The sequence below is a fragment of the Antennarius striatus genome, chromosome 16 (assembly GCF_040054535.1).
Source record: "Antennarius striatus isolate MH-2024 chromosome 16, ASM4005453v1, whole genome shotgun sequence".
In the NCBI taxonomy this organism is placed as follows: Eukaryota; Metazoa; Chordata; class Actinopteri; order Lophiiformes; family Antennariidae; genus Antennarius; species Antennarius striatus.
Genome location: NC_090791.1, coordinates 13,776,777 through 13,800,602, shown reverse-complemented (window position 1 = coordinate 13,800,602; position 23,826 = coordinate 13,776,777). Strand labels below are relative to the sequence as shown.

At 42.2% G+C, this 23,826-nt stretch overlaps 1 protein-coding gene across 6 annotated transcripts in view; it reads left to right on the top strand.

Moving 5' to 3' along the window:
• Positions 1 to 22,757, top strand: part of LOC137609737 (BAH and coiled-coil domain-containing protein 1) — a 64,333-nt gene extending 41,576 nt beyond the window's left edge. For 3 of the 6 annotated variants that reach the window (XM_068336984.1, XM_068336981.1, XM_068336986.1), the window contains 21 exons: positions 1,839 to 2,131; positions 2,292 to 2,637; positions 3,429 to 4,376; positions 5,681 to 5,850; positions 6,002 to 6,138; positions 6,344 to 6,457; positions 9,436 to 9,550; positions 9,847 to 10,081; positions 10,191 to 10,385; positions 11,284 to 11,457; positions 11,582 to 11,865; positions 12,545 to 12,625; positions 13,973 to 14,102; positions 14,197 to 14,311; positions 15,218 to 15,293; positions 17,886 to 17,994; positions 18,119 to 18,235; positions 18,327 to 18,482; positions 18,998 to 20,232; positions 20,316 to 20,552; positions 20,680 to 22,757. In XM_068336984.1, the coding sequence (XP_068193085.1) occupies positions 1,839 to 2,131; positions 2,292 to 2,637; positions 3,429 to 4,376; positions 5,681 to 5,850; positions 6,002 to 6,138; positions 6,344 to 6,457; positions 9,436 to 9,550; positions 9,847 to 10,081; positions 10,191 to 10,385; positions 11,284 to 11,457; positions 11,582 to 11,865; positions 12,545 to 12,625; positions 13,973 to 14,102; positions 14,197 to 14,311; positions 15,218 to 15,293; positions 17,886 to 17,994; positions 18,119 to 18,235; positions 18,327 to 18,482; positions 18,998 to 20,232; positions 20,316 to 20,552; positions 20,680 to 20,889 (5,477 nt within the window). In that variant the 3' untranslated portion in view covers positions 20,890 to 22,757. The remainder of the gene's footprint in view (positions 1 to 1,838; positions 2,132 to 2,291; positions 2,638 to 3,428; positions 4,377 to 5,680; positions 5,851 to 6,001; positions 6,139 to 6,343; positions 6,458 to 9,435; positions 9,551 to 9,846; positions 10,082 to 10,190; positions 10,386 to 11,283; positions 11,458 to 11,581; positions 11,866 to 12,544; positions 12,626 to 13,972; positions 14,103 to 14,196; positions 14,312 to 15,217; positions 15,294 to 17,885; positions 17,995 to 18,118; positions 18,236 to 18,326; positions 18,483 to 18,997; positions 20,233 to 20,315; positions 20,553 to 20,679) is intronic. The other 3 variants (XM_068336985.1, XM_068336982.1, XM_068336983.1) reach the window with 2 other exon arrangements.
• Positions 22,758 to 23,826: the final 1,069 nt, after the last annotated feature.

The following is a 23,826-nucleotide window of genomic DNA, read 5'->3' as shown; positions in this document are numbered from 1 at the left end:
TCTAGTAGAGGTAAGATCTTAAGCCTGAGTCCAAGCCCAACCCGACCCGAAATTCAGACCGGGTCGGGCTCAAAAAGTCAGTAATCACGTTCGGGTCGGGTCGGGCTGGATTTTTTTTGGACTCGGGCTTAAGATCAGGTCAAGATGCTCCGTCTAAACATATAAACATACAGTATATTTATATATTATGTATCTCAAACGATCTATGGATATTAAACTAAGGAATACCCTTATAAAATAAATAATTTAGGTAAAACAGAGAAGGCACTGTATGACAAACATCCATCTACAGTACCTGCTAAGTTCTCCTCTGTGCGTCAGCTGTATCTTCCCCTGTCACTTTACCTTTCCAGTCGTACACACTGAAAGAAGATGTGAGATCTTAAGCCCGAATCCCAGCCGACCCGGCCCTCGGGCTCAAAATGTCAATAATTACGTTCGGGTTGGTTCGGGCTTTAATACCCTCGGGCTCGGGCCTGCCATCCTCCAGTCCCCAGCCCAAGACCTTGTGGACTGAGCTACCGCCACCCAAATAATGCCCTTATAATCCCTGCAAACATAAATGTGTCCCCATAAAGTAGAAATTCATTAAATGTTGCCTATACTCCATAGCTTTGCCCCCCACAGATTAGTCATTACCCCATTATTTCAGTCTTCTTATATATATAGGGCTAAGATTAAATGAACTGTTGGTAGTCACAGTGGTCATGTGAAGACTACTGATGAAATTCCCTTTAATGGGCTCATTCACAGACACCACAATTTAAACTTTTCCTGAACACCACCTGCTTGACACAGCAGGATTATGTTTCTCAGTGGGTCAGGGTAGTCATCTGCAACTATGGACAGCCCCAAAAAATGCAAACACACGTAAGTGTGCATAAACTAAGATCCCCAAGAGGAAGAGGATGTGTGAGGAAACATTTACTGTTCAAAACCAATTAAAGACTTTTATTCAGTGAATGAACTACACCATTTTTTAAACAGACTATTTTAATTTCAAGTTTAATTTCCTCCTGTGCATCCCAGGGAAGAAAGTGCATCTACAAAAGCTTTCCCATTGGAAATGTTTGTGTATTACATTGTATGTCTCTAAACAGTGATTTTTCATGTGTCTGCGAAGAAGATGTAATGTAGAGCATTCAGAAGTGGAAGTCACAAGACCAAAAATATGCCAGTTTTGAGGTTCCCAAACTCCAAGCCCACTACTTTCCAAGTGTTACTTCTACATATTACATAACCCCCGTTGTACTAGCTCTAAAAAAGCCACATAACGAAAAAGCTTGTCCACAGACATGGGAACCCAGCTGGGTCCTTTTGGAGACCCCTTTCTGTGGTTTGGCTGGGCAGGTGGGACTTTTTAGTGGAAAGTTTATGCTGACTGCTCCTGTGAGACAAACATGTATTTCTAGAACAGCATTTTGACCTCGACTCAATCTACAACCATCATCATCTGTTCACATTTCATCATTGTCATGACTTTTTTGAGCATTCCAGCAATTCTCAAGGCAGTTCTTAAGAGACAGCTTTCTGTTCAGAGCGGGGGAGAGTGTGGGATTGCTGCAGCCTGGGGAGATGTTGTTCTGTGCAATCAAAAATCTTTTTTAAGAGATTTGTCTATGTCATGTGAATGCAATTATTTTTAAATGATCCATAATGGTTTTACTCTTTTCAAATCGGTACGTGGGAGGTAGAAAATGACAGCTATGGATAACGTAACGTCTTATTGTAATTTTTTTGTACATGTTGTTGATGTGCAGCACGAATTGAACAGGAAAAGGTGTCTGTTTTTTCCTGAGGTAACTCTCTTAGTCTCTTTCCTCCTTTTTTCTCATTAGATGTGATGGAACAGCCAGGGCTGTGGCCCCCTGTGTATGGAGCCCGGGGCCCACCCTCCCACATGCAGCATCCTGCTGTGTACTCCCGATCCCAGTTTCTACGGCAACAGGAGTTGTACGCTCTCCAGCAGCACCAACAGCTCCAGCATCAACATCAGAGTCACCAGTCACAGCAACCGCAACCGCAGTCTCAAACCCAGCAGCAGCAGCCGCAACAGCAGCCGCAGCCGCAGCAACAGCACAGAGCTGCACACGGCATGGACATGCAGCAACATGCCACTCACAATTTACAGGTGACAAGTTGCCCAACCAAGCAAACATTAAGATTTTAGTTTGAAGAGTGTATGCTGGTTAGTCTATTTATAACCAATTAGCTAAATTTGTCAGATGTGTAAGACATCGTTTATGAAATTTGGGTATTTGCATGGCTAATGCTTTACTTTAATGTCATAGATGCAGAAGAGACCTGATGAGGCCTCTGATGAACTAGAAGAACTTATTTCTGAACCACGAACATCTAAACCTGCCAAGCCCTACTCTTACAATCCACCCCAGAGGAACACCTCTCCCCCTGGGGCATGTGGTGCTCACTTGTCCCCTTGTTGCCAGTCCCCTTCACTGCGACCTCATCCCAAAAGCACTCCGTCTACGCCTTGCCCTGCTCTCAGCCCTGCTGCAGCAGCCCCTCATTCACCTGCCATCAATTCTGCCCCACCTCAGATGGCCAAAGGGGCTGATTCCCAGGACAAGAGAGGAGAGGGACAGCCTCCACACGTTTACCCAGAGTCTCTGGAGCCTGGTAAGCATCAATAAATCTATATGAGAACAAGAAATACATATGCAAAGTTTTGCATCTGTCTTTGATACTTCATGTGGAAAGTATGAACTCCACTGATAACAGACCAGATGAAAAACTTTCAAAAAACATACTTTTATTAACCAGTTCAAGATGCTTCTTGGGAACCAATGTTCTGCCAAATAAGCCACATCAACACAGAAAGAAAAATGAATTCCATGATATAGCAGTGACTCCTACTCTATGAACAATGCTAGTTCAGATAACCACAGTGGTTAATCTTGTTTTTCTGCTGGTGTGGTAATATGTGTGGGTGGATCTGTTGGCTAGCCCCCGATTGACTGAACAGCTCACTGCTGCAGAAAATGGCTGCTGACTGACTGGGGCTTTCAAGTACCTCTGTAATGACTGAGGAACACCTCAATAGCAGACCTCACCTTTCTTCCACCCCCACAGGTCCAGTACTCTCTTCATCATCATTAATATCTGGCTTGCAGTCACCACTTGCCAGAGAAATTATGTCAGGTGCTCAGATAAACCAAAGGCTTGGCCCACTTCAAATAACACACTCATGCAGGGTTGCATGCGGTCAAGGTTGCATCATGCAAGAGTGCTTTCGTTTTTTTCCTGATTTTCACCTGTTGTGACCTTACCAGTAGAGAAAAGCTATCTTTTAAAAAATGTGCTTTCTTGTATGTTTTAGCAAAAAATAATAAATAACAAAATAACCATATTATTGGCATGTTTTTGCTGTAAACAATTATCAATTAATATGTATACATCTTTCTCTATAGACTTGCCTCCTGGGTACACCTACCCTGCTATTACCATGGGCTACAGGAGTGGGCCCTCACCCCAGGATGTTCACCTAGCTGAACCAGCTGATCTGGAAGCAGTTCAGGTGGAGCCAGCTGAGCATGCACCCCCATCCCTCTCCAGCCTGGGGGAAGAGCTAGACTGCCAGGCAAAATTCAGACCCCTCCTGGAGCCTCCATTGACTAAGGAAGTGGAGCAGGAAGAGGACAGAGTGGTTGAGAGAGCTTTGGAACAGAGAGAGGATGTGGAGGTAGCTGTGGTGACAACAACAAAATATGTGCCTGGAGAGAAGGTTGTAAATGAGCAGGGGCCCGCTGAGGAAGAGGTCTTGGTTTGCCCCCATGCCGAGAGCCCAGTTTGTGAGGCTGCTTCCTGCCCTGTCCCCCTATCAACAGAGGAATCTGAAAGGCCAGGAGCTGTCATCACCTTGGAAGAGGAAGAGGATGATGAGGTGGTGGGGGAAGAGAGCCAGGTGTCGCTTCATCAGAAGGTCAGCATGTCTGGAGATCAGGATCCAGAGTTGGCTGCTATCATTGAGCTTGACCCTGCTTCCCCTGCGGCTCTTGAGTCCCAGCCCCTGGTCTTTGATGGAGCACTGGACAACAAACAGCAGCAAAATAAAGAGCTGACCCCAGACGATGCCTCAGTGGACTTTGTGTGTTTTTCGCCTGCTATAGCTTCGGCTCATAGCCCGAGCCAGCCAACTGTTGCTGTGCCCCACAAACCTCTTGTGCCCTGCTACTGGAGTCTGGAGCTGCTGATTGCTGCTGCCTTCTGCACAGACATACCCCCATTTCCCTTGTTCCCTCTTAGCACCCCATCAGCTGCCCTATCACAGCCAAACCCCCACCAGGGTATGGAGCTTCTAAGTGAACTGGCAGATCTGGAGCTCCAACAGCAAAAGCGCACTTGTGGGAAAACCCAGGGTGAGAGACCGGGTCTTCCATTACTCATACACATTCGCATACTCACAGTAGCACACTTATATGCACTTCTCTCTAATAGTTTACCCTCCTTTTCCTTTCCGTCTTCTGAAACAAACTCGAACTCCACCCTCAGGCCTAGCTTGTGTCACTCCGTGTTCCCTCCCAGATATTCATCTCTTACTGCTGGTCGCAAGAGCCTCTTGTGGATTCTAACATGTCCCCAGAGAAGCTGTCTGCATGTCTGCTTGCCGTTTCTCTTCTTTGGTTTTTTAAAGGCACTTTTATTTTCTTAAAGGCTGTTCTAACGATGTAGAGGCCTCAGGAGAGGGAGACGAAGCGGGAGGACAGGGCTGAACTACTACTGGGGGGTGTGCACCTCCCCTTCTCGCTCCTCTCTTTCCCTTCCAGCTTTCCTTAGGGAGCTGTCTGTCTCCATCCTGCCTCTGTTTGATACACACATGTGCACAAATGCACACACAACCAGACACACCTAAAAAGACACGCATTTGCAAATACACAGACTTCAGCAAAGAGGAGACACCAGTTGGTTTCCCTCGCTCCCACACACACACACACACACACACACACACACACACACACACACACACACACACACACACACACACACACACACACACACACACACACAACATATTACTGAAAGTTACTGTGTAGTCACAAAAGCAGTCGATGTTTTCAGCACCCTGGAGCATTGCCTGGCTAATTAGACCCCATTGTTTTAAAGTGCCTTTAAAAGCTTCCTTGTTTTTCAAAGCACCATGTTTTTTATTCATATTCATGCGAAAGGATGTTTTGTGTTTACCACAGCATCCTAATGCATTTAACTGCTCCCAAAAGATGGTTCTAAAAAAAGGGCATCATAGACTGACTTAAAAGTCAGTGATTTTGATGCAACACCGTTGATAAGGCAGAAAAGTGACACATCAAGTCACAACAATAGTCTTTACCAAAAAAAGGTACTATAACAACTGAGAAGAATCTCATATATTATTACAGAGTATTTAAATATATAAAAATATACAACAGTGTTACTTTGCAAACAGGAGTTTATGGTCCCAATTTTTCCCAGTGTCTTTGTTCCTCATGTGTTTTCACTAGATATAAGACCTCAGTAGAAATAATACAGTGCATGTACACCTGAAAGTGCATATGTAATGCTTGAATGCACAGACCCCCCCCATCATTCTTTTTCACTTCAAGATGCATTTTTGGACACATTTTGACACAATGTAAGCTAAGTGAACATAAATCAAATTAATGTTTTATCTTTTATTCCGTAACAGAAGAGGAGTTGCTCCTGTTCGACCTCCAGAGCCTTGCCACTTTGGCCACAGCCCGTGCACTGGAGATCGACACCCAGGAAAACGGCAGTGCAGGTTCAGGGCAACACTTCCCGGCCCGCAGGACCCTCAATTTACGAAGGAAATGCAGCTGGACACCTCGCAGTGAACCTGTAAGGCTAAACAACACTATCCACGTGACACTTAAATACAGCAAGTCCTATTGTGTTCACTTATTCATTTGAAGAAGCCAACAGATAACCATGTGAAAAATGTGATTTATTAATATGCCAGAAATAACCAGGTTTTTTTTTGTGTTTTTAGGTGTGCCCGGCCAAAGGTACGATGGAAACGATGGATGGTCCTGAGTTAGCAATGCGTGTGAAGCTGGCTGAGCTACAGCGTTGCTACAAAGAGAAGCAAAAGGAGCTAGCTAAACTTCAGAGGAAACACGATCATCAGTGAGTGTGACCTAATCCTTCTTCCCTTGAATCTCATTTACACTCTTTTTATTGAAAGATTTCAAAACTAATACAAAAAATTCAAAACAAATTTGCTTTTAGAAACTTCCTTTTTTGCTCCAATCTTTTTATTATATGAGAAATGTTTCATGTCTCAGATTTTCTCCATATGTGATTGTGAGTTTTTATCTATCTGTGGCGGCAGGAAGGAGGAAACACCTCGCAGCCCAGCACGTCGAGGACCGGGGCGGCCCAGGAAACGGAAACCCACCCTCACCACAGGTCCTCTGTCCTCATCTGAGGGTCAAAAGAAGGTCAAGTGAGTATCATTCAGCCCACTTACAGCTGCTGTTTGCAGTCCAAATCCTCCTGATGGCATACAGGGACAGCCTCTTGCTGGTATAAACAGGAAATGTGCAGAACACAGCTGAGTCGTTCAAAGAAGTCAGCTTGAGCCTTTTTAAAAAAATCTAATTAACACTGTATTAATTGTAGAACAGCAAAATCAGTGTCAGTGTCTACCAATTCAAAGCATGCTTCATAGATGGACTGTCAAGACATAGGAAACTAATCACTGGTCTCATTGGATTTCAGCGCAGCTAATATTAAACCTCAGTGGCTTTACTGTAGTGCATGTTGAGCTTAGCTGGACTGGGCTCATGGGTGGGGGCTCGCTGCTGACTGAGGGGGATGACAGGCAGAGGATGTAATTAGAGTACTGTAAATTCTCATGTAATCTGTCCCAGCAGCAGGAATGTGACACACCATATCCCCACAGGTTAGTGAGGGCCCCAATAGGATAACATGATGGTCAGATGTCCAGGCGCTCAGAGATAAGATAATGTTTAGGACTGTCTGTGTGTGTAATAGAAAAAAAACAATAACAGGAATGCAGTTTGAGTAACAGCTGAATAAAAACAATAGAAGAGACAGCAATGCAGAGATTGCAGGATGTACAAGAAGAAAGGACCCTGTATTATAACAAAATCTTTCAACTGCTGTCAGTAAATGGGGTACCATCACTGTTTGTTGGTGCTGGGCTGGCTGATTGTCAAAAGTATCTTTAGGGAATAAAGGTTTTTCTCTCCAACTTCAATTATCAGGGTTTGGAAAGGCTTAGAATTCTAAATGTCACCGCAGAGCATTCCCCCTTCCTGCTTCTTCTCTCACTAACGGTTTCTGGGTAGTCCCCAGTGGTCCACAGTTGCCAGCTGCCCCCCTATGTTGTCACCTCCACTCTCCTTCGACCCAAGTACACATGCCCCCTTGCCAGACCATCACTGATTGGAACCAGGATGCTGATGCTTGGTGACAGTGACACCCAGACGAGTGGGTGATGGGTTATCCTGCAGGCCACAGTAACTTGCAGTCTGTCGCTATATTGTGTTAAATTTGAACCACAGTTCTCCCTCTTAAGGCAGCTAGTGTATACTTCTGTACTCCTTTTCTGCTGATGACTTTGTACAAGCAGCAGAGAATAATCTGACACGGTAGACCCATTTTACATCACAGGGCAATATTATGTAATAGCAAGTACTGCACTCACCAACGCTCATGCCCCAAAAAGAGGCTGATGCTTGGTTTCTGTGATGGAGAGCATGGGGTGGGCGGCAGTGACCGAGTGAGTGAAAAGTTCAGTCCTACCTACCTGTGTATTATGTGCATCCTTACAGTAATGTATGAAGAGTTCTTAAACATGTTTATTTTACAAACACTGTGCTTTAGTGTGCACCTCTCTTATTCCTGTTGGTATAGGACTAGGTCTGAGCTCCTATGTGTCGCTGCTTTGATGGAGAAGGATTGCAAGAAATACTGCTTGCCAGAAAACCCTGCTAATCAATTCGGTTTAATTAACTACTGCATGAGCAGACGACCCCCCCCCCTCCAGGTGTACAAAACTGTGGTGAGACCAGCGATGTTGTTTGGTCTAGAGACAGTGTCACTGAGGAAAAGACAGGAGACAGCTGGAGGTAGCAGAGATGAAGATGCTGAGGTTCTCTCTGGGAGTGACCAGGAAGGATAGGATCAGGAATGAGTACATCAGAGGGACAGCACATGTTAGAGGTTTTGGAGATGAAGTCAGAGAGGTCAGACTGAGATGGTTTGGACATGTCCAGAGGAGAGATAGTGAATATATTGGTAGAAGGATGCTGAGTTTTGAACTGCCAGGCAGGAGGCCTAGAGGAAGACCAAAGAGAAGGTTTATGGATACAGTGAAAGAGGACATTAAGGTAGTTGGTGTGAGAGAAGAGGATGCAGAAGACAGGGTTAGATGGAGGCAACTGATTCGCTGTGGCGACCCCTGAAGGGAAAAGCCGAAAGGAGAAGATGCGCAGACACCCCCCCACCCCAATAAAGGGGGAGAGACTGTCGTATTGTGTTTGTCAGCAGTGGAAGGCGAGTCATGGTGGCATCTGCCTCAAAGGGACAAACTCACACTTTACTGCCACCTCTGTCATTCTCCTGTCAGTCTGTGGGGAGACAGTCCCACTACCCAACAATCATCTTCATTCCTGGCATTTTTGGTTACAGATGTAGAGTAACACACTCCAGTTATTTGAGGACTACATACAAACAAAATGTTCTCCTTATCCCATCTACACATAACCAAACACACAGACAGCTGATTCCAAGCAATGCATAGTTACAGAATTATGTGGTACCATATGCCTACATAAGACTGATCATAAAATGTTGGGTGTACTTTATCACATTTAAATGATGCTTAGTAGGTAATGTGACTGATTTCTAAGGTTACAAGCAAACTATAAGGAAGGAAGCTAATCCTTTGTTTGAGCATAGCATGGCTCACATCTGTGTGGTCTATAGGCAGGATACCAGAGTGATTTTTAAGGGCATTTGGAGCAGCTGGCCAATGAGTATTGGAAATAGTATGCAATGGTGATAGGAAAATATATTTGCAGAGAACAAGAAAACTGCATATATATGTATATATGATGGCCACCAACTATTTGCTTTATCTATTAAAGTTATGCAGTTCTTCAGAAGCTGCAAAGGCGCTCCCAAGATGAAGCATTAAGCATTCTTATGCCATGCTGCTCTCAAACAATCCCAGGTTCCTTGTTAGATCCCAACTTTTCATGCATGCGGCTCAGACACTAGGCTCACTATGTCCCATTTTGTCATTCTGTTCATCAGGCAGAGAAAGGAGAGTTATTAGAGCCCACAGAGAAGTGACTCAACAGTGTTATTTCCTGTGATGTCCTACCCCCTTTTTTCTTTGAAACTGCTGCTGTTCCCCTCTAATGAATGCCTTTCCCTTGTTGTGACTGACAGGTCGATTGGGACGGGGATTGCCCTCTCTTCTGAGGACCTTGGTGGTGGTGGAGAGGGTCAGCGAAGGAAGAAGAGGCTGTCCAGTAGAAGCTTTGAGCGACTCAGCAGCACACAGGTCAGGGTCCCCTCGTCCTCCTCCTTTTTGTCCTTTATTCAACTTGAGGCCACTCTTTGTTTCTTTGCGTTTGATATATTCCTTTGTTGTACACCATTTCTAATTAGGTGCTACCCTCAGGAGCTAAATCCTCTGCTCTCCATATTAATATTTTTTTTCGCTGGGGCTTGTACTATTCCTTTTTCTTCTCTGTGTGAGAGCAAAAGAGAGCCCTCTGACGTTCTTGTGCCTTTGCAGCTGCTGCGACTGGGAATGTAACTGGCTCGCTCTTGCTCTCTCATCTCTCTGTGTTGCAGCAGATAAAAGCACAGGGCGTCAGAAAAAGCAGTCTTCACAGCATGCTCAGCTCCAAGCTGGCCAGTGATGTGACTCAGCTCAAACAGAAAGCCCAGGGTAAAAAGAATCTCTCAGGGACAGGCTCCAGGGACAAAGAGGTTTCGCCCTGCAACTCCAACCCCAAGCATAGACACAGAAGCCAGAGCACAAGCAAAGCTGAGTTCAGGCGAGAGTCTGGAGGACAAAGTGACACAGGTAGAAGTCTCATGCTACTTTGTTACCATGAGAGCAATGCCGTGATTTCATTTTACTGGCAATTCTTCATGTACATTTGAATTGTGATCGGTTTTACAAATTGTCTCAGCAGCCAGTGTAGACAGTGGCCCCCAAGAAAGCTGGACTGGACTGGTGCGCCGTGGACGTAAGAAGGGATCCACCAGCCTGACACAGGAGTCTTCTCACCTGACCCAGGCGAGAGCAAGAGTTCTTCGAGGTCAGAGAACAGAAGTCGCAGAGGATGGAGAAAGCTCAGCTGCAGAGAGTGACTCCTCTGAGCAAGGTTAGGAAGTGAATGTAGCTGCATTTCCACTCTGTAGTACACGCTCTACTCAACTCATCTTGGTATAAGATACTATTAACACTGGTTATTTTTGTTTTTGTTTTTTGCTGTTTGTTTTTTTCCCATTTACGGGGTCTCAACACAGATAGGCACCGAGAAAAACTGATGTTGCAAAGTCTTCAATGTGACATACACCTCAGTACTTCTCAATTGATGTCCCTACACAATAAAAACATGTATCAGAAAAACAAATTAAGCTACAGTGTTTGAAGTACATTTTCTCTGTTTTGTGTTAAACATAAAGAATGAAAGTATGAATGTCTGACATTGATATATTGAGTAAATATATCATCATCACCCAGCTACATATGTATCTCTTTAAGATATGCTATAGTGCTTTAAGTTCAGTGTGTTTTTTGTTAATTTGTAAATCACTTTAGCAGACTGGGGTCTGCATGGACATTTGACACCTCAGTGATCTGCCTTGTCAGCGGGTCTGGGCTGGATGTGCAGCCACAGCTGTGGACACTTGCCTTTGAGAGGCTTTGAATGCCCTGGAGACTAGCAATCTGGGTGAAAGAGCTGCTTGAGGACATGAAAACACACACACACACAGACACACACACACACACACACACGCACACGCACACAGACACAATTTCACATCTACATTCCCTTTCACACAAGCTTAATAGCAGTGGCCTCACACCAGGAGATAATACAGTACCACAAACTGTACTTGTACTTAAATGATAGTTAAGTGGCTTTGAAATGATAGATAGTAAGTTGTCATTGGATGTTAAAGGCATGAATAAATGGATCTGATAAGCCACATCCATAACGTTCATAAAACCTACTGAGTAATATCTCTGTGCTCTGTTGTTTCTACCTTTGTTAGAAGATGAAGAAGAGGAAGGCAGTTATGATACTGATGAAGGTCAAGACTACAGAGCCCAGACCTCCAGAGAAATTGCTTCTAGCTGCTCCGTGACGGCTCCGAGTCCCTCATCTGTTGTAAAATTGGAGGCCAATCAGAAAGCTCGGAACAAAAAGCAGAGGCAGGAGCTTTATGGTAAGACTCATTTACTGAAATGAAAACGATACACAAATCAACAAAGCCGACACGCTTAGAATCTCATCGCTTACCCCCATTGCTTGTTAGCTCGATCTAGATCTGTTTCTGTAAACAAACACAGGTTCCCAGAGTTTGTCTGGAGCAGAAGGAGAAGTCAAAATAAGGAAGAAGCCTCCCTGTAGGCTGAGCCTGAGCTCTACAGTGAAAAACCAGTATGAAGATCACCGGTCTGAAGGGGTAAGAAGGCCATGTGTACCGAGGACCAAAGAGTCACGGTGGGGCAGTCTTGGGGCCAGAGGCAACCACTTTCGGAGAACCATGGGACAGGCCACTTTCCCAACCACCAGTGAGAGGCTAAAGAGGGCAACCCGCAAGACCACCATACTGAGAGGCACCGTCAGTAAAGTAGGTGGAAATTTTGTTTTACTGAAAAAGAATAACTGAATATTTGACTGTTTTTTATGCTTTATTCATAATATATTGTAAAATAAATATCTCAATTTCTTCGTACATTTGATTGATGATCCCCAGGCTTTACATCTTTTCATTGACTTCCCTTCATTTTTCAAAATGAAAAATAAAAACAAATACAGTATATGAAATGCGTAAAATGTCATGGGAGTTGTGTATATACAGTAATGTTTCAGGAAAAAGTGTTTTTGAGTTATGCCCTGGTGATCCTTACAGAATGAGCCAAAATTTGACTTGCAACTATGGAAACACTCGAAATAAATGCAAAAAAATAAAATTTCCTAAAAGCCATCAGTTCAGTACTTGGTACTGAACTCGGTTGTTATCTAAGTTTCAAGAAAATAATTCAATAGCTTTTTAGATTTGCCCTGGAAACTGAGACAAAAAAATGTAATTAGCCGACATCCAACTGGTAAAATGGCAACAGACATGGAAATGCACCACTTCATTACCGGTGTGTTGTCTGCAGAAAGTATTTGAGTTATGCCCTGATGGAACCCATTGAACCCTTTTCTCTCTTTTTTTTAAATTATATTTTTTCTCCCTACAAAACCGGTAGAGGCAAGTCAGACCATTACTAATAATCTTGTCTATTCTCGTGTCACTTTAACAGAGGAGAAGTTGCTGGTCAGTCGGTGCGCCACCTTCACAGAGCATGGAAAGCAACAGGGGACGGAGAAGCAAGGACCAAGAGGTGCAGTCACTATCCATTCATTTTCTGTCACCGCTTTATCTGCTGTCGCGGGGAGGTGGAGCCTATCCCTGCTGGCTTAGGGCGTAAGCCAGGGGAAACTCCGGTCGCGACGCCAGTGCACCGCAGAGCCACATAGAGACACAGACAACCACACACACTCACTCCTATGCTCAATGTGGAACAGCCATTTAATCTGAAGCGCATGTTTGTGGAAGTGGGAGGAAGCTGGAGAACCTGGAGAGAACCCGCACAGACAAGGGGAGAACATGCAAACTCCGTACAGAGCGGGACGCGAACCCGGAACCACCTTGCTATGCGGCGACAGCGCTATCCACTGCACCACTGTACTGTCTGGTGCAGTCACTATGAATTGAAAAAGCTTTCACTGCTCACTGAGGAAAACAGGCATATGCTAATTTTAAAACAGAATTCAGTTCCATAAACATATTACCCTCCATTTATTAAATCAGTAGTTCTGGTGACTTGGTATGTTGCCCTTGGAGCCCATACCTAACCCATTATAAAGTCTAGATCTGCTTTGTGTTTCCACTGAAGACTTTACTTGCAGGCTTCAGAATAAGTCTTTTCATATTCTCAGCAAACGGGACAAAATGGAGGAAACTTTTCTTGGTGTTGAGAAGCTGCAGTTTCTCACACTGACAATATGAGACTGTGAGCTAGACTGCTACTAAATTGGAAACATCACTTCACAACTCTGTCTCTTTTTTTTTTTTTTCACTGAATTTGTTGATTGTTTGATGCAACAATGATTTGCACAGACTTTATTTGTGATAATTCTCAGAAATCTTGCACAAGAATACAGACCAGCAGATGAATCAGGCTGTTCCTGCTGACCAATCAGTGCTTTGTTGTATTTTACCTGCAACGGAAAGAAAATTTTCTGTTGTGAACATCTACAACTTAACCATTTTAATGTGTAACTGACTGAGCCAAACCTGCTCAGTGAGAACAACACTTCACTTTCCTGGAATTCTCACCCTGAGGACTTTTACAGTAGAACTATTATAAGTACTTAGCACTTCACACGTAGCCCAACCTCCTGCTGAGTAATCTTAGGGGAGGAGAGAATGGGAGGCGAGATGTGGGAAGAGGGGAGGCTCACACCTTCTGCTGTGACAGCAAAAAAATAAATAACCAAGTTGTAATGTTAAGAGTAAAAATGTCTCCTGATTGGAGATGGTACACTCACTGTGAAGTCCCCTGCGGTTATTTGGTTGCATGCTGAATGTTTCCCTCTTCTATCACACTTTATATCTCAAGTTTATTCTTTTATCAGTCCCTGCATCCATTAATTCTTCTGGTCATCCCTTCTGTTATATTTTTCAGCCAAAGGGACGAGCAGTGAGTCGGCTGCTGGAGAGCTTTGCAGCTGATGAGGGTTTCCAGATGGATGGGAGCAGCTTCTCAGAAGAAGAGGAGGACAAGAGCAATTCATACAACAGCAAAAGCCCTGAACGTAAGAGATTTCAATTGGTGTCTTGTGACAGTGTTTGAAAACTGTAGGTTGCAGCGGTCAAATATTAATTTGACATTTACGTTTGCTTTTGTAGTTCCCAACTCAGTCCTGACCAAAGAACTCCTAACTGATGGACTGAAGGTGCTGGTCTCCAAGGAAGACGAGCTTCTGTATGCTGCTAAGGTCCACACGCTGGAGCTCCCAGACATGTAAGCAGTCAGGGCTGTTTTACGATTATTTTATGCAGCTTGAAGGATATTAAAATGGATAACAAAGAATCCTATGGTTCTAAGAGAAAAAGAGAATACAGACTGAATGGCATGTTAAATCCATGCATTCTGTTTACTTTTTAAGGAGAACAATAGATCTGACCAAAGAAAATGGATGTGTTCAGTTAATTTGCATTTGTGTAAACCCTGTAAATGTACTTCGACTATATAAATGAGTCCATCCAGTGCAATGTCCCCGACTTAAAACTGTTCAAGTGGGCAGTGTTGGCCAAGTATCAATCAAGATTTTGTAACTATATTGACCAATTCTCACCAGTAACATTTTTTAGCACAATGGTTTCATGTAATAACTTGTCTTTCATGACATTTATGGATTTTTTAATACTTCTTTTTGCTGAAAACTGAAGTATGTAGTTGTCCAGTCTGTGCATATGCATCCTTGCTAGAGGGAGTATGATTTTCCACTTTAGATCATTTTTGTTTTTCAGATTAGTATTACATGTTTGTGCTTTATCCATACACATGCAGATGCTGGCTGCTCTATATTTCTAAACCTCCATCAATCAAAAAAAGAAATGTAAACAAGTTTTATATGGATTTGAAACTTTGTGGAGTCTATAGCACAAGGAGATCAGAAGTCATCACGAGTATCCATAATGTGACTTCTTATCGCTCTTTAATCAATCATCCTTTTCTTCTTTGTATCAAAATCCCCTCATCAACAAATGCCTAGCTCAATAGAAATATGGCTCCTCTGGCTCAGGCACCAAAAGGATGCTATAACAACAGCAGAGTGGGAGTAATACATGACATGGTAGCCAGGCAAGCGTAATACAAGCATCTGAAAATAGCCTCATCTTTCTTTCTGTTGTTCTTTTTCTGTAGCTTTAGCATTGTCATAGACGGTGAAAGAGGAAACCGCCCAAGAATCTATTCATTGGAGCAACTGCTACAGGAAGCAGTAAGTTCACCCCACTTCAAAACCATCTTTGTTGCAAGAAAAAAGAGCAGCTTTTTTGTCTCCAGGGTTACTCAACACTTCTATTTCTCTTAAATATCCTTCTCATCCTCCTTGCATTTCCCCTGTCCCTTCCAGCCTTTCTGTACTTCTGCCAGTCCCTTGGCTTTATCGCTTCCTACCTTTCTTAACTGTCACTGAGATCCATCTAAACCTCTTAAATGAATATGAACATATGGAAGGCAGGATCTTTGGGGTCATGTCAGTGTCTTTTAATGTCTTTTAAGCCCATATGTGTGTGTGATTAAGATGATGCATGAAGCACCTGCATTCATTGGTATTTTGGAGGTTAAATGGAAGATGCCATGAACTTTGCATGTACTGCTGTCAAAGAAATTAACAAAAAAAACTCAAGTGAACAAAAAGAGACTCTAACGATGACCTTAAATGATCTATAAATGTTGTGCTAACTAGCTATTGAAATGCATGAACAGTATCTATTTCACAGTTAAAGTGTTTTCCCCTCTAGCATTTTAAACTCCATCTGGGGATCTTTTTCTCATTTCTCACTTTTCATGTTAAGATACAATTAAAGTTTAACAAAGTCATCCATATATAGAAATGAGACAAAATTTTATGACCAGCTAATTCTTGGCTGCTATTCATTTGAATTTATGTAACTTGAGCTTCCAGGTGTGTTTTCAGTCCAGAAAGAGGTTTAGAGTTTACAGCAGCAGCTTTTTTAACTGAGAGTTTCTAATTTTTTATGAACTAATAACAGCTGGATTACTAAAGCGATTGCCAACTTTTGAAAAAATGGCACAGGTCTCTATGTTTGCACGATACAGTGTCCAGAGATGAATATGAACAAGTGAGAAATAAATGGCTAGTAAGGCTATAGTCCGCAAATTGCTTTGGTTGCTTTGATTTTTGGAAGCATTTGGGATCATTAAATATACAACTCAATAAAAAATTTAAGAAATTATCTCTTGAACGTTTCACTGGGAAAGGGTAATTGGTTGTTTGAGCTCTAGCCCTGACAGTTTACATGTCATAGTTGTCCTTGGCCATGTCCTTGAACTCCAAATTGCTCCCAATGATTGTTCTATTGGTATGAATGGTTATCACTGTTAATGAGCAGGTGGTGCTTTGGTAGCCTCTGTCTTGTGTTGTAAATTGCATTGAGTGGTTGATGAAGGACGAGGAAGACACTGTAAATTTAGTTTATCAGTTTTAGGCTTTTCAGTGCAGAAATGTTTTATACAGTACTACTCGGCTTCTGCATCCATTCTGGCTGGTTATGAATAAAGCTATAAATGATAAAGCTGTGTGAAATGCTAAACAAAGTTTACAATAGACATGTCAATCAATTCATCAGATTTTATTTGTTTAGCCCTAATTCACAAATAACAATTTGCCACTGAGGGCTTTACAATCCGTACAGAGTAACACCCTCTATGTTTAGACCCTCGAACTGGGTTAGGAAAAACTATAAAGACCTTAACTGGGAAAAAATGAGAAACCTCTGTGAGAGCCATGGATGTATAGTATTGGAATTTCTTATTGCTTAAGTTAAATTTTTCTGAAACACACAGCTGGCATACATTTTGATGATCACCACTTATGGTTTCAATTATTGGGTAATCAAATACACCGTAATTTTTGTGAAAAACCTCTGGAACCAATTTTAAGTTAACTAAAATGAATGCATAAGATGTTGAAGCAATTTAGTTGTACTCTTTCAAAATAACAGTTTTTTGGTCAATATTAGATTTTTTTTTTTGGGAGGGGGGGTATGATTTAAAGAATACTCTTAAAAGAAATGTCCTTATTGGCCAAGAGTTACCATAGCCTTCACCTCCCCAGAAGATTGGTGCTCGCCAGGTACTAGTTGTTGGGCAGAGGAAGACCTTTCCCCTAACACATATTTTAATGTTTCCTTGCTTGTGTGATCCGACGGTCTTTTCCCTCGCTTATACAAATCTATGTCATTTTTCCCACAAAGCCTTCTCACTGTGTCTTTTTATAAGTCTCCAGGCAGTTTTATATCAAGTACTTAATGCTTATCTTAACACTCATCAGATAGCAGCTGGCTACTTTCACTTTCTTGTCTTGAATCTGGCTCAAAAGTCATTTATTTGACTCTGACACCAATGCCCCAATTTAGACTGTGCTCCATTTCCCTTCCCCTGACAGACACACACACACAGACGCACACACACACAGACCTCATCAGTCAAAGGGTCCCTTGCCATGGTAACAGTAAATGAAGGCAACCTGAAAGAGCCCCCAGTGAGTGGCGGATGCTGGGGCTGCCTGCATTGTTGGAGGGAGGATCTGGCAACCTGCAATCACAAGCCTTCTATTCAGGCCCTCTTTAGTATTACTCAGCATGTCAGGATTTACTGCATCATGGCTTCCGTTCTTTTCAGCCCTGACTGGCACATTGGCATGAGATAAGTGTCGCTTGGAAACAAGGCATAGTGGCTGCCCATGCACAATGCTCCATGGCTGTCATAGTGTGTGTGCGTGTGTGTGGTTGTGTCTGTGTGTGCCCTGTAATGAATCTTAAATGTGCTTTGGTCTCACCTACAGGTCCTGGATGTCCGTCCAGAGTCTGAGACTATGCTGAGTGAAGGAACCAGGGTGTGTGCTTACTGGAGTGAACGCTCACGCTGTTTATACCCAGGCTATGTTCGCAGAGGTGAAACATCTTCTCTTTTTCAGTGTATCCTATGTTTCATCAGCAATGCTTTTTATTGTATAAGCTTCTAATCAGTAACATTTGTCCATTTTCCTACTTGCATGCCTATTTGTATCTCTACCAGGTGGTTCATCTGATGAAGGGAAGCAAGGCGGGGTGATGGTAGAGTTTGATGATGGAGATCGAGGGAAGATCTCTCTCCCAAACATTCGTCTCTTGCCGACAGGATACCAGATTCATTGTGGGTATTTGCTCCCTGTCACAGATCATTTTTGCTGTTTACAGTGTGTTGTCCACCAAATGCTAATAATCTTCAACCGTCTAACTTGTAGGTGGGGAGTCTCCTCCTACCTTGCAGGTATCCAGTGGGACTACTGACAAAAGAAATTCTGGTCTGGAGCAGGCCCCTATCAGTGACAGACTGTCTGACAGAGTCAACAATCTCAATACTGTAATCACCAGCCAAACAGTTCACAAAAGAAGACCAGGTAAATCTTCTTAGAAAGCTTTTCACCTTCAATCTATTCGTCTGTCTGTCCGTCTGTCTACCTGCCTGCCTGCCTCTCTATCTGTCTGTATATCTACCTATCTATCTCTGTCTAATCCAATGAGTAAATTATGTAGATCTTTTACTGTTATACATGTACAAATATTTCAAATGTGTTGTGTATTTTTATAAAATATTATAAAAATACACAAAATACAAATAATATCAGGTAAATAAATACAAATCATCTGACTAATTCCATGCATTCTTGGCTAGAATACAAAATTCATTTCTGCAGATTTCTATATTTCTCTGTAAATTTGTAAGTATTGCAATTTCTCATTGTTTACATGCTTTTCAATCTTGACTCATTCGCCTAGCCCAGTTGAAGTTTTACAGCAACTGTGGAGATACTTTTTGTGTAGGTGTACCAAGCAAACATGTTAAATTCCACCATGTACAAAGAAAACAATCACTCACAATCTATTTCTAAAACATGACATTTCTATGTTCTAGGGAGACCAAAAGGTTCTGGGAAAAAACAAAAGCAACAGCAACAAGCTGAAAATGCCAGTAAAAGTCCTTTACCGTTTCTGAATTGGCCATCATTGGTCAACACCAGAAAGAGAACTTCTGACAACCTCTTTCAGCTCAATGGAGCAGCAAGGAAAGCCTTGAGAGTGAAGGAGGATGATCTGTTCCCTTTGTCTCAGACCCAGCCACCAGCAGCCACCCCAACAAAAAGCATTTTCAGCAGCAGCTCATTCGAGGTGGACTCCTTCAGCAGTATTGCAAATGGCTACTCTTTTTGTAGTAAATCTACAGGACCAGGTCCAGGCTTATCTGTAGGCCCTAGAGGTGGGCTGTATGATCAGAGGCGCAAGCAAGATGAGCTCAGTATGCCAAGAGTCAGAAAGTCTGGACAAGAGTTCTTGGTCAAGTTAGATCATGAGGGAGTAACCTCCCCCAAGACAAAGAACAGCAAGGCTCTGCTGTTGCGAAATGGATCGTCCAGTGTGACTGGTATACCAAGGACAGAGGCTTACTCACACCCGGTCCTTCTGGTTAAAGATAATAAAAAGGGTGGGGCCTCTAGGGTAGAACTTCTCGTCAAAGGAACCACACCCCAAAGAAAGCCCTCCCAATCTCTACGTTTGGGTGAATATGGTGACCTGGGCTTCAGCTACCACAGAGAGTGTCACAGCTCCTACTCTGATCTTGATGATGAAGAGGAAGAAAGGAGGAGAGCTGCACTGGCTGCAGCCTCTGGGGGACTAAGGATGGCTGGCCGCTTCCTGTCTCGTCTCTCTGCCTCCTCCTCCTCTTCTGGTTCTTCAAGTTCATCCTCGTCAGGCTCTGTCTCCAGTTCCAGCCTATGTTCTTCTGACAATGATTCTTCCTACAGCTCAGATGATGAGGACAGTTCTACACTGATGCTTCAGAGCTGTCTGTCTTCCCACCGAGGGCTCCTGCAACCATCTGAACCCTCCACTTCTTCAAGATCACACCAACCGTCCTTTGTGGCCAAAGCTGTGGCTGTTTCTAATGCCAAAGGTGCTCCACCCAACCAGGTCTCTAACAGCAAGTCCCTCAAGCGAAAAGGATACACCAGCTCCACCTCTAAACCATGTAAAGTTTTCATGAAGAAACCGAGGATGCTTCCAGATGACACCTCATTTATTCCAAGGCCCAAGATGCCTGCCTTCCTTGCAGGACGACAAATGTGGAGATGGTCAGGCGACCCAACACAGGTGAGAATAGTACTTCTTTTTGTGCTGCAAGACATTATTGTATCCAATGTAGCTAACATTAAGAAATGTCTGGTTTTCTTCAGCGGCGAGGTCTAAAGGGCAAGGCAAGAAAGCTTTTCTACAAGGCCATCGTGCGGGGCCGAGACACAGTGAGAGTTGGAGATTGTGCAGTGTTCCTGTCAGCTGGACGCCCTAACCTTCCATATGTAGGTCGAATTGAGAATTTCTGGGAATCCTGGACCTCCAGCATGGTGGTGAAAGTCAAGTGGTTCTACCACCCTGAAGAAACTAAGCTTGGAAAGAGACATAGAGATTGCAGGGTAAGCTATGATGAAGGTCTAATTTTTTTAGATTGTCAATCATTTTTAGTATGTAAAACTTTCACATGAAATGATTTTCTGTGATGGTTTTAAAATATAGAACTAACCCAGACTTTTGCCTATTCAGCATGCCCTGTACCAGTCATGTCATGAAGATGAGAATGACGTCCAGACGATCTCTCATAAGTGCCAGGTGGTGAGCAGGGAGGAGTATGAGTGTCTGACTCGAAATCAGAAACTGAACAATACCTCCCCAGACCTCTACTACCTGGCTGGGACATACGACCCTATCACTGGCCAGCTGGTCACTGCTGAAGGGGTTTCCATCCTGTGCTGAACCTCCATGAGGACACTACTGAGGACTCCTTTGGAGAAATGATAAATGGACAACATGTGTTCCTTGGGTATGCCTCATGGATCCATGGATGAAAATGGCAGCACCAAGATGTGGCTGTCTGAGGTTACACACTGGAGTTTATTGGTGTATAACCTTCATGGAAGTGAAAGACATGTCTATAACTGGTTGATCTTTTCAAAAGAATAGTTGTAAGTCTGCGTTTTCGGTGAATACAGAGAGATGTTTCACTTTAACTAATCTCTATTTAATGGATAGAAGTTACTAACAGTCGTTTTAAGACTCTTCCAGGTCCAGTCATGTGTCAAAGGAGAGCTAAGAGTGATTTAGCAAAGTACAATGAGTCTCTGTGGACCAATTAATTCAAGTTATCCTGTCCTAAGGGAATGGAAACAAAGTGAGGTGCTCCAAAAGCCTCCGCATTCTAGGGAAGGTAAAAACATGTATAGGATGTAAAGTTGATGTCTGTAAATATTTTAAATTTTTCCCAATCAAGCCATACACTTCAGTACCTCTCACCTGTCTTAACTGTTCAGGTGTACATTGTATGTACAATTTGATTATTATTGTTGTCTGTTGTCTATATGTACATAAAAGCTATTTTATATAGGAGTTTATTGTATATATGAGATGTATCTTTCCATGTTTGCGATTGATTTATTTTTATATTGGTGTAAAATACATTACGTTTTTCCTTTGCTTTGGGAAGTCAAGATTAGTGATGTTAGTGTTGCACTGCATTTGCCCTGCTGAGACAGAGACAGACAGAGCACAAACAAAGGCAGAAGGATTTAGTCTATATCAGGACAAGACACACTTTCTGAAAGAGAGGGGTCATCCTGTTTAAAAATAGGTCAAGTGGCTTTTTGTGAATTTGTTCTGTTACTTTGCATTTTTTGTTATCATATGTTATAAACACTTTTATTTATGTAACTCTCATTTAGTCATCATTATAAGGCAGATCCCACGGGACTGCAATCACGGGTCAAAAAGGATTTGAATTGAATTATAAGAGCATACCATTTCAACACAATATTTGTGTGAGGTGAGTGTCCCAGCATCATTATAATCATGTCCACACAAATCAATTTAGAACAAGACTGGGCCTCTTAATGGAAATGTGCTAAATGTGCATTGCTGTCATGAATGCATTGCGCAGCACATAATGACCTACAAAATACCAAAGTGACTTTAATATCTTTATTTAAAATTAACATATTCAAGCACCTGTACTGACTTCAGATTAGTAATTACTGGTATCTTATAGAATACTTGTCCTCCACTATGTGCATATACCTGTATATTGGCTTTGCATCGTGACAATGATTTCTTGCACACATACCTGCAATTTATTTAGTGCAAACATATACAACAAAAGGCCAACTTGGAATGTGATTATGAAGGTGAAAGTACTGACAAGGTAAGACGTAGAATACTGATAAATGTTTAAATTAATCTGTTTTGGTTTTAGTAGCCATCTGTGTCTATTTTGTACAGTACACGCACATACTCAATGCTAACTGTGAAGGACAATCAGATTCACAAAGCAATGGACTTATAATAGGTTCAATCAATCTGAAAATTACTTAAATTTATTTAATTTGTGCCAAGTACATTTTGTCTATTTTTGTCTTGTTTGATAGTCAATCTTGAGTATTCTTTGTTCACAAAGTTTTATTTTGTTCACCCACATTTTATTTATTGTCAATGTTGCTGTTCATGCCAAGAGCGCTTTATGAAAATGTGACATTGTTTTACTTGGTGTGATGTCGCATTTGCATTTCTTAAATAAAATCGGTCTTTTAGAGGCCATCTAGTGAAAAGAAATAAAGCAACACTGGATTCTTCTCATCCACAAACATCTGTGAATTAATTATTACCCTGCCTGTGTCCCCTCATCTTGCTGCACCTGCCATTTCCCATCAACCCATTCATGTCATTCATATCATCTTTGGATCCAACATATTTAAAATTCAGCTTATGAAACTGTTGAACATGTCCTGCATTAAAGACAGGTATCAAAATCCAACATGGAAAAATAATTTTAGAAAGTCTTGCTCTTTTTTAGAGGTGGCAAAAACAAACAGCGTAAGACATTTAAGAGCCTGGGTCCTTTTGGCTTGACAAATAGAAAAATTGAATGTTTTGTAATGTGACAAAATTCATCACTTTTGAAAGAAAGACATCCAAGTTTTCATACAAGCAACAGATAGACCCAAAATTAATACTAAAGAGACACATTTTTCAGAAAATAATCCTGCTCGCTTGCCTTGGTACTGTTTTCTGCAGATACAAATTTAGGTAGACTTAACACAAATGAGTGTGTGAAGCTTGTCATAAATCCATTAGTATTATATGCTCATAAAGAAGATGAGTCAAGCAGTCAAGGTTCTCTATGAGTCATGCTTTGGAACATTTTCTTGTTGTACTATTTATTCTAAATATCACACATTTCACTGTTAAGTAATTCCAGCCTCCACCTGTTCTAGTTTCTTATTAAAAGATGCAGTGATGGCAGCTTTTACCTCCTATTGTATTATAGCTTATTTATAAGTATATGTTCTCAGCTCTGCTCTTATTGTCCACAGAAAAAGCTTCCTGGGTTGATTCAAGGAGCACCAGCAATCACAGAAGTTGTTTTTTTTTTTGTTTTTGTTTTTTTGGGGGGAGGGGGTTGTTTTTACAAATTTGGAGTATAAATTCTCTGATGGAAGTGTCGCCTTCCTTATACTATACCTAAGCTTATACCTAAGATACATTTTTATCCAGAGCCCTTGAGCAGGTCAGCACTCAGTGTCTTCATAAAAAAAAGACATGTAAACATGCAAACATTTCTATAAATTAATTTGTAATATATTATTAAGATTTTTTATTTTATGAATGAAATGGCATGAGTATGAAAGAGTATTTATTTAACTT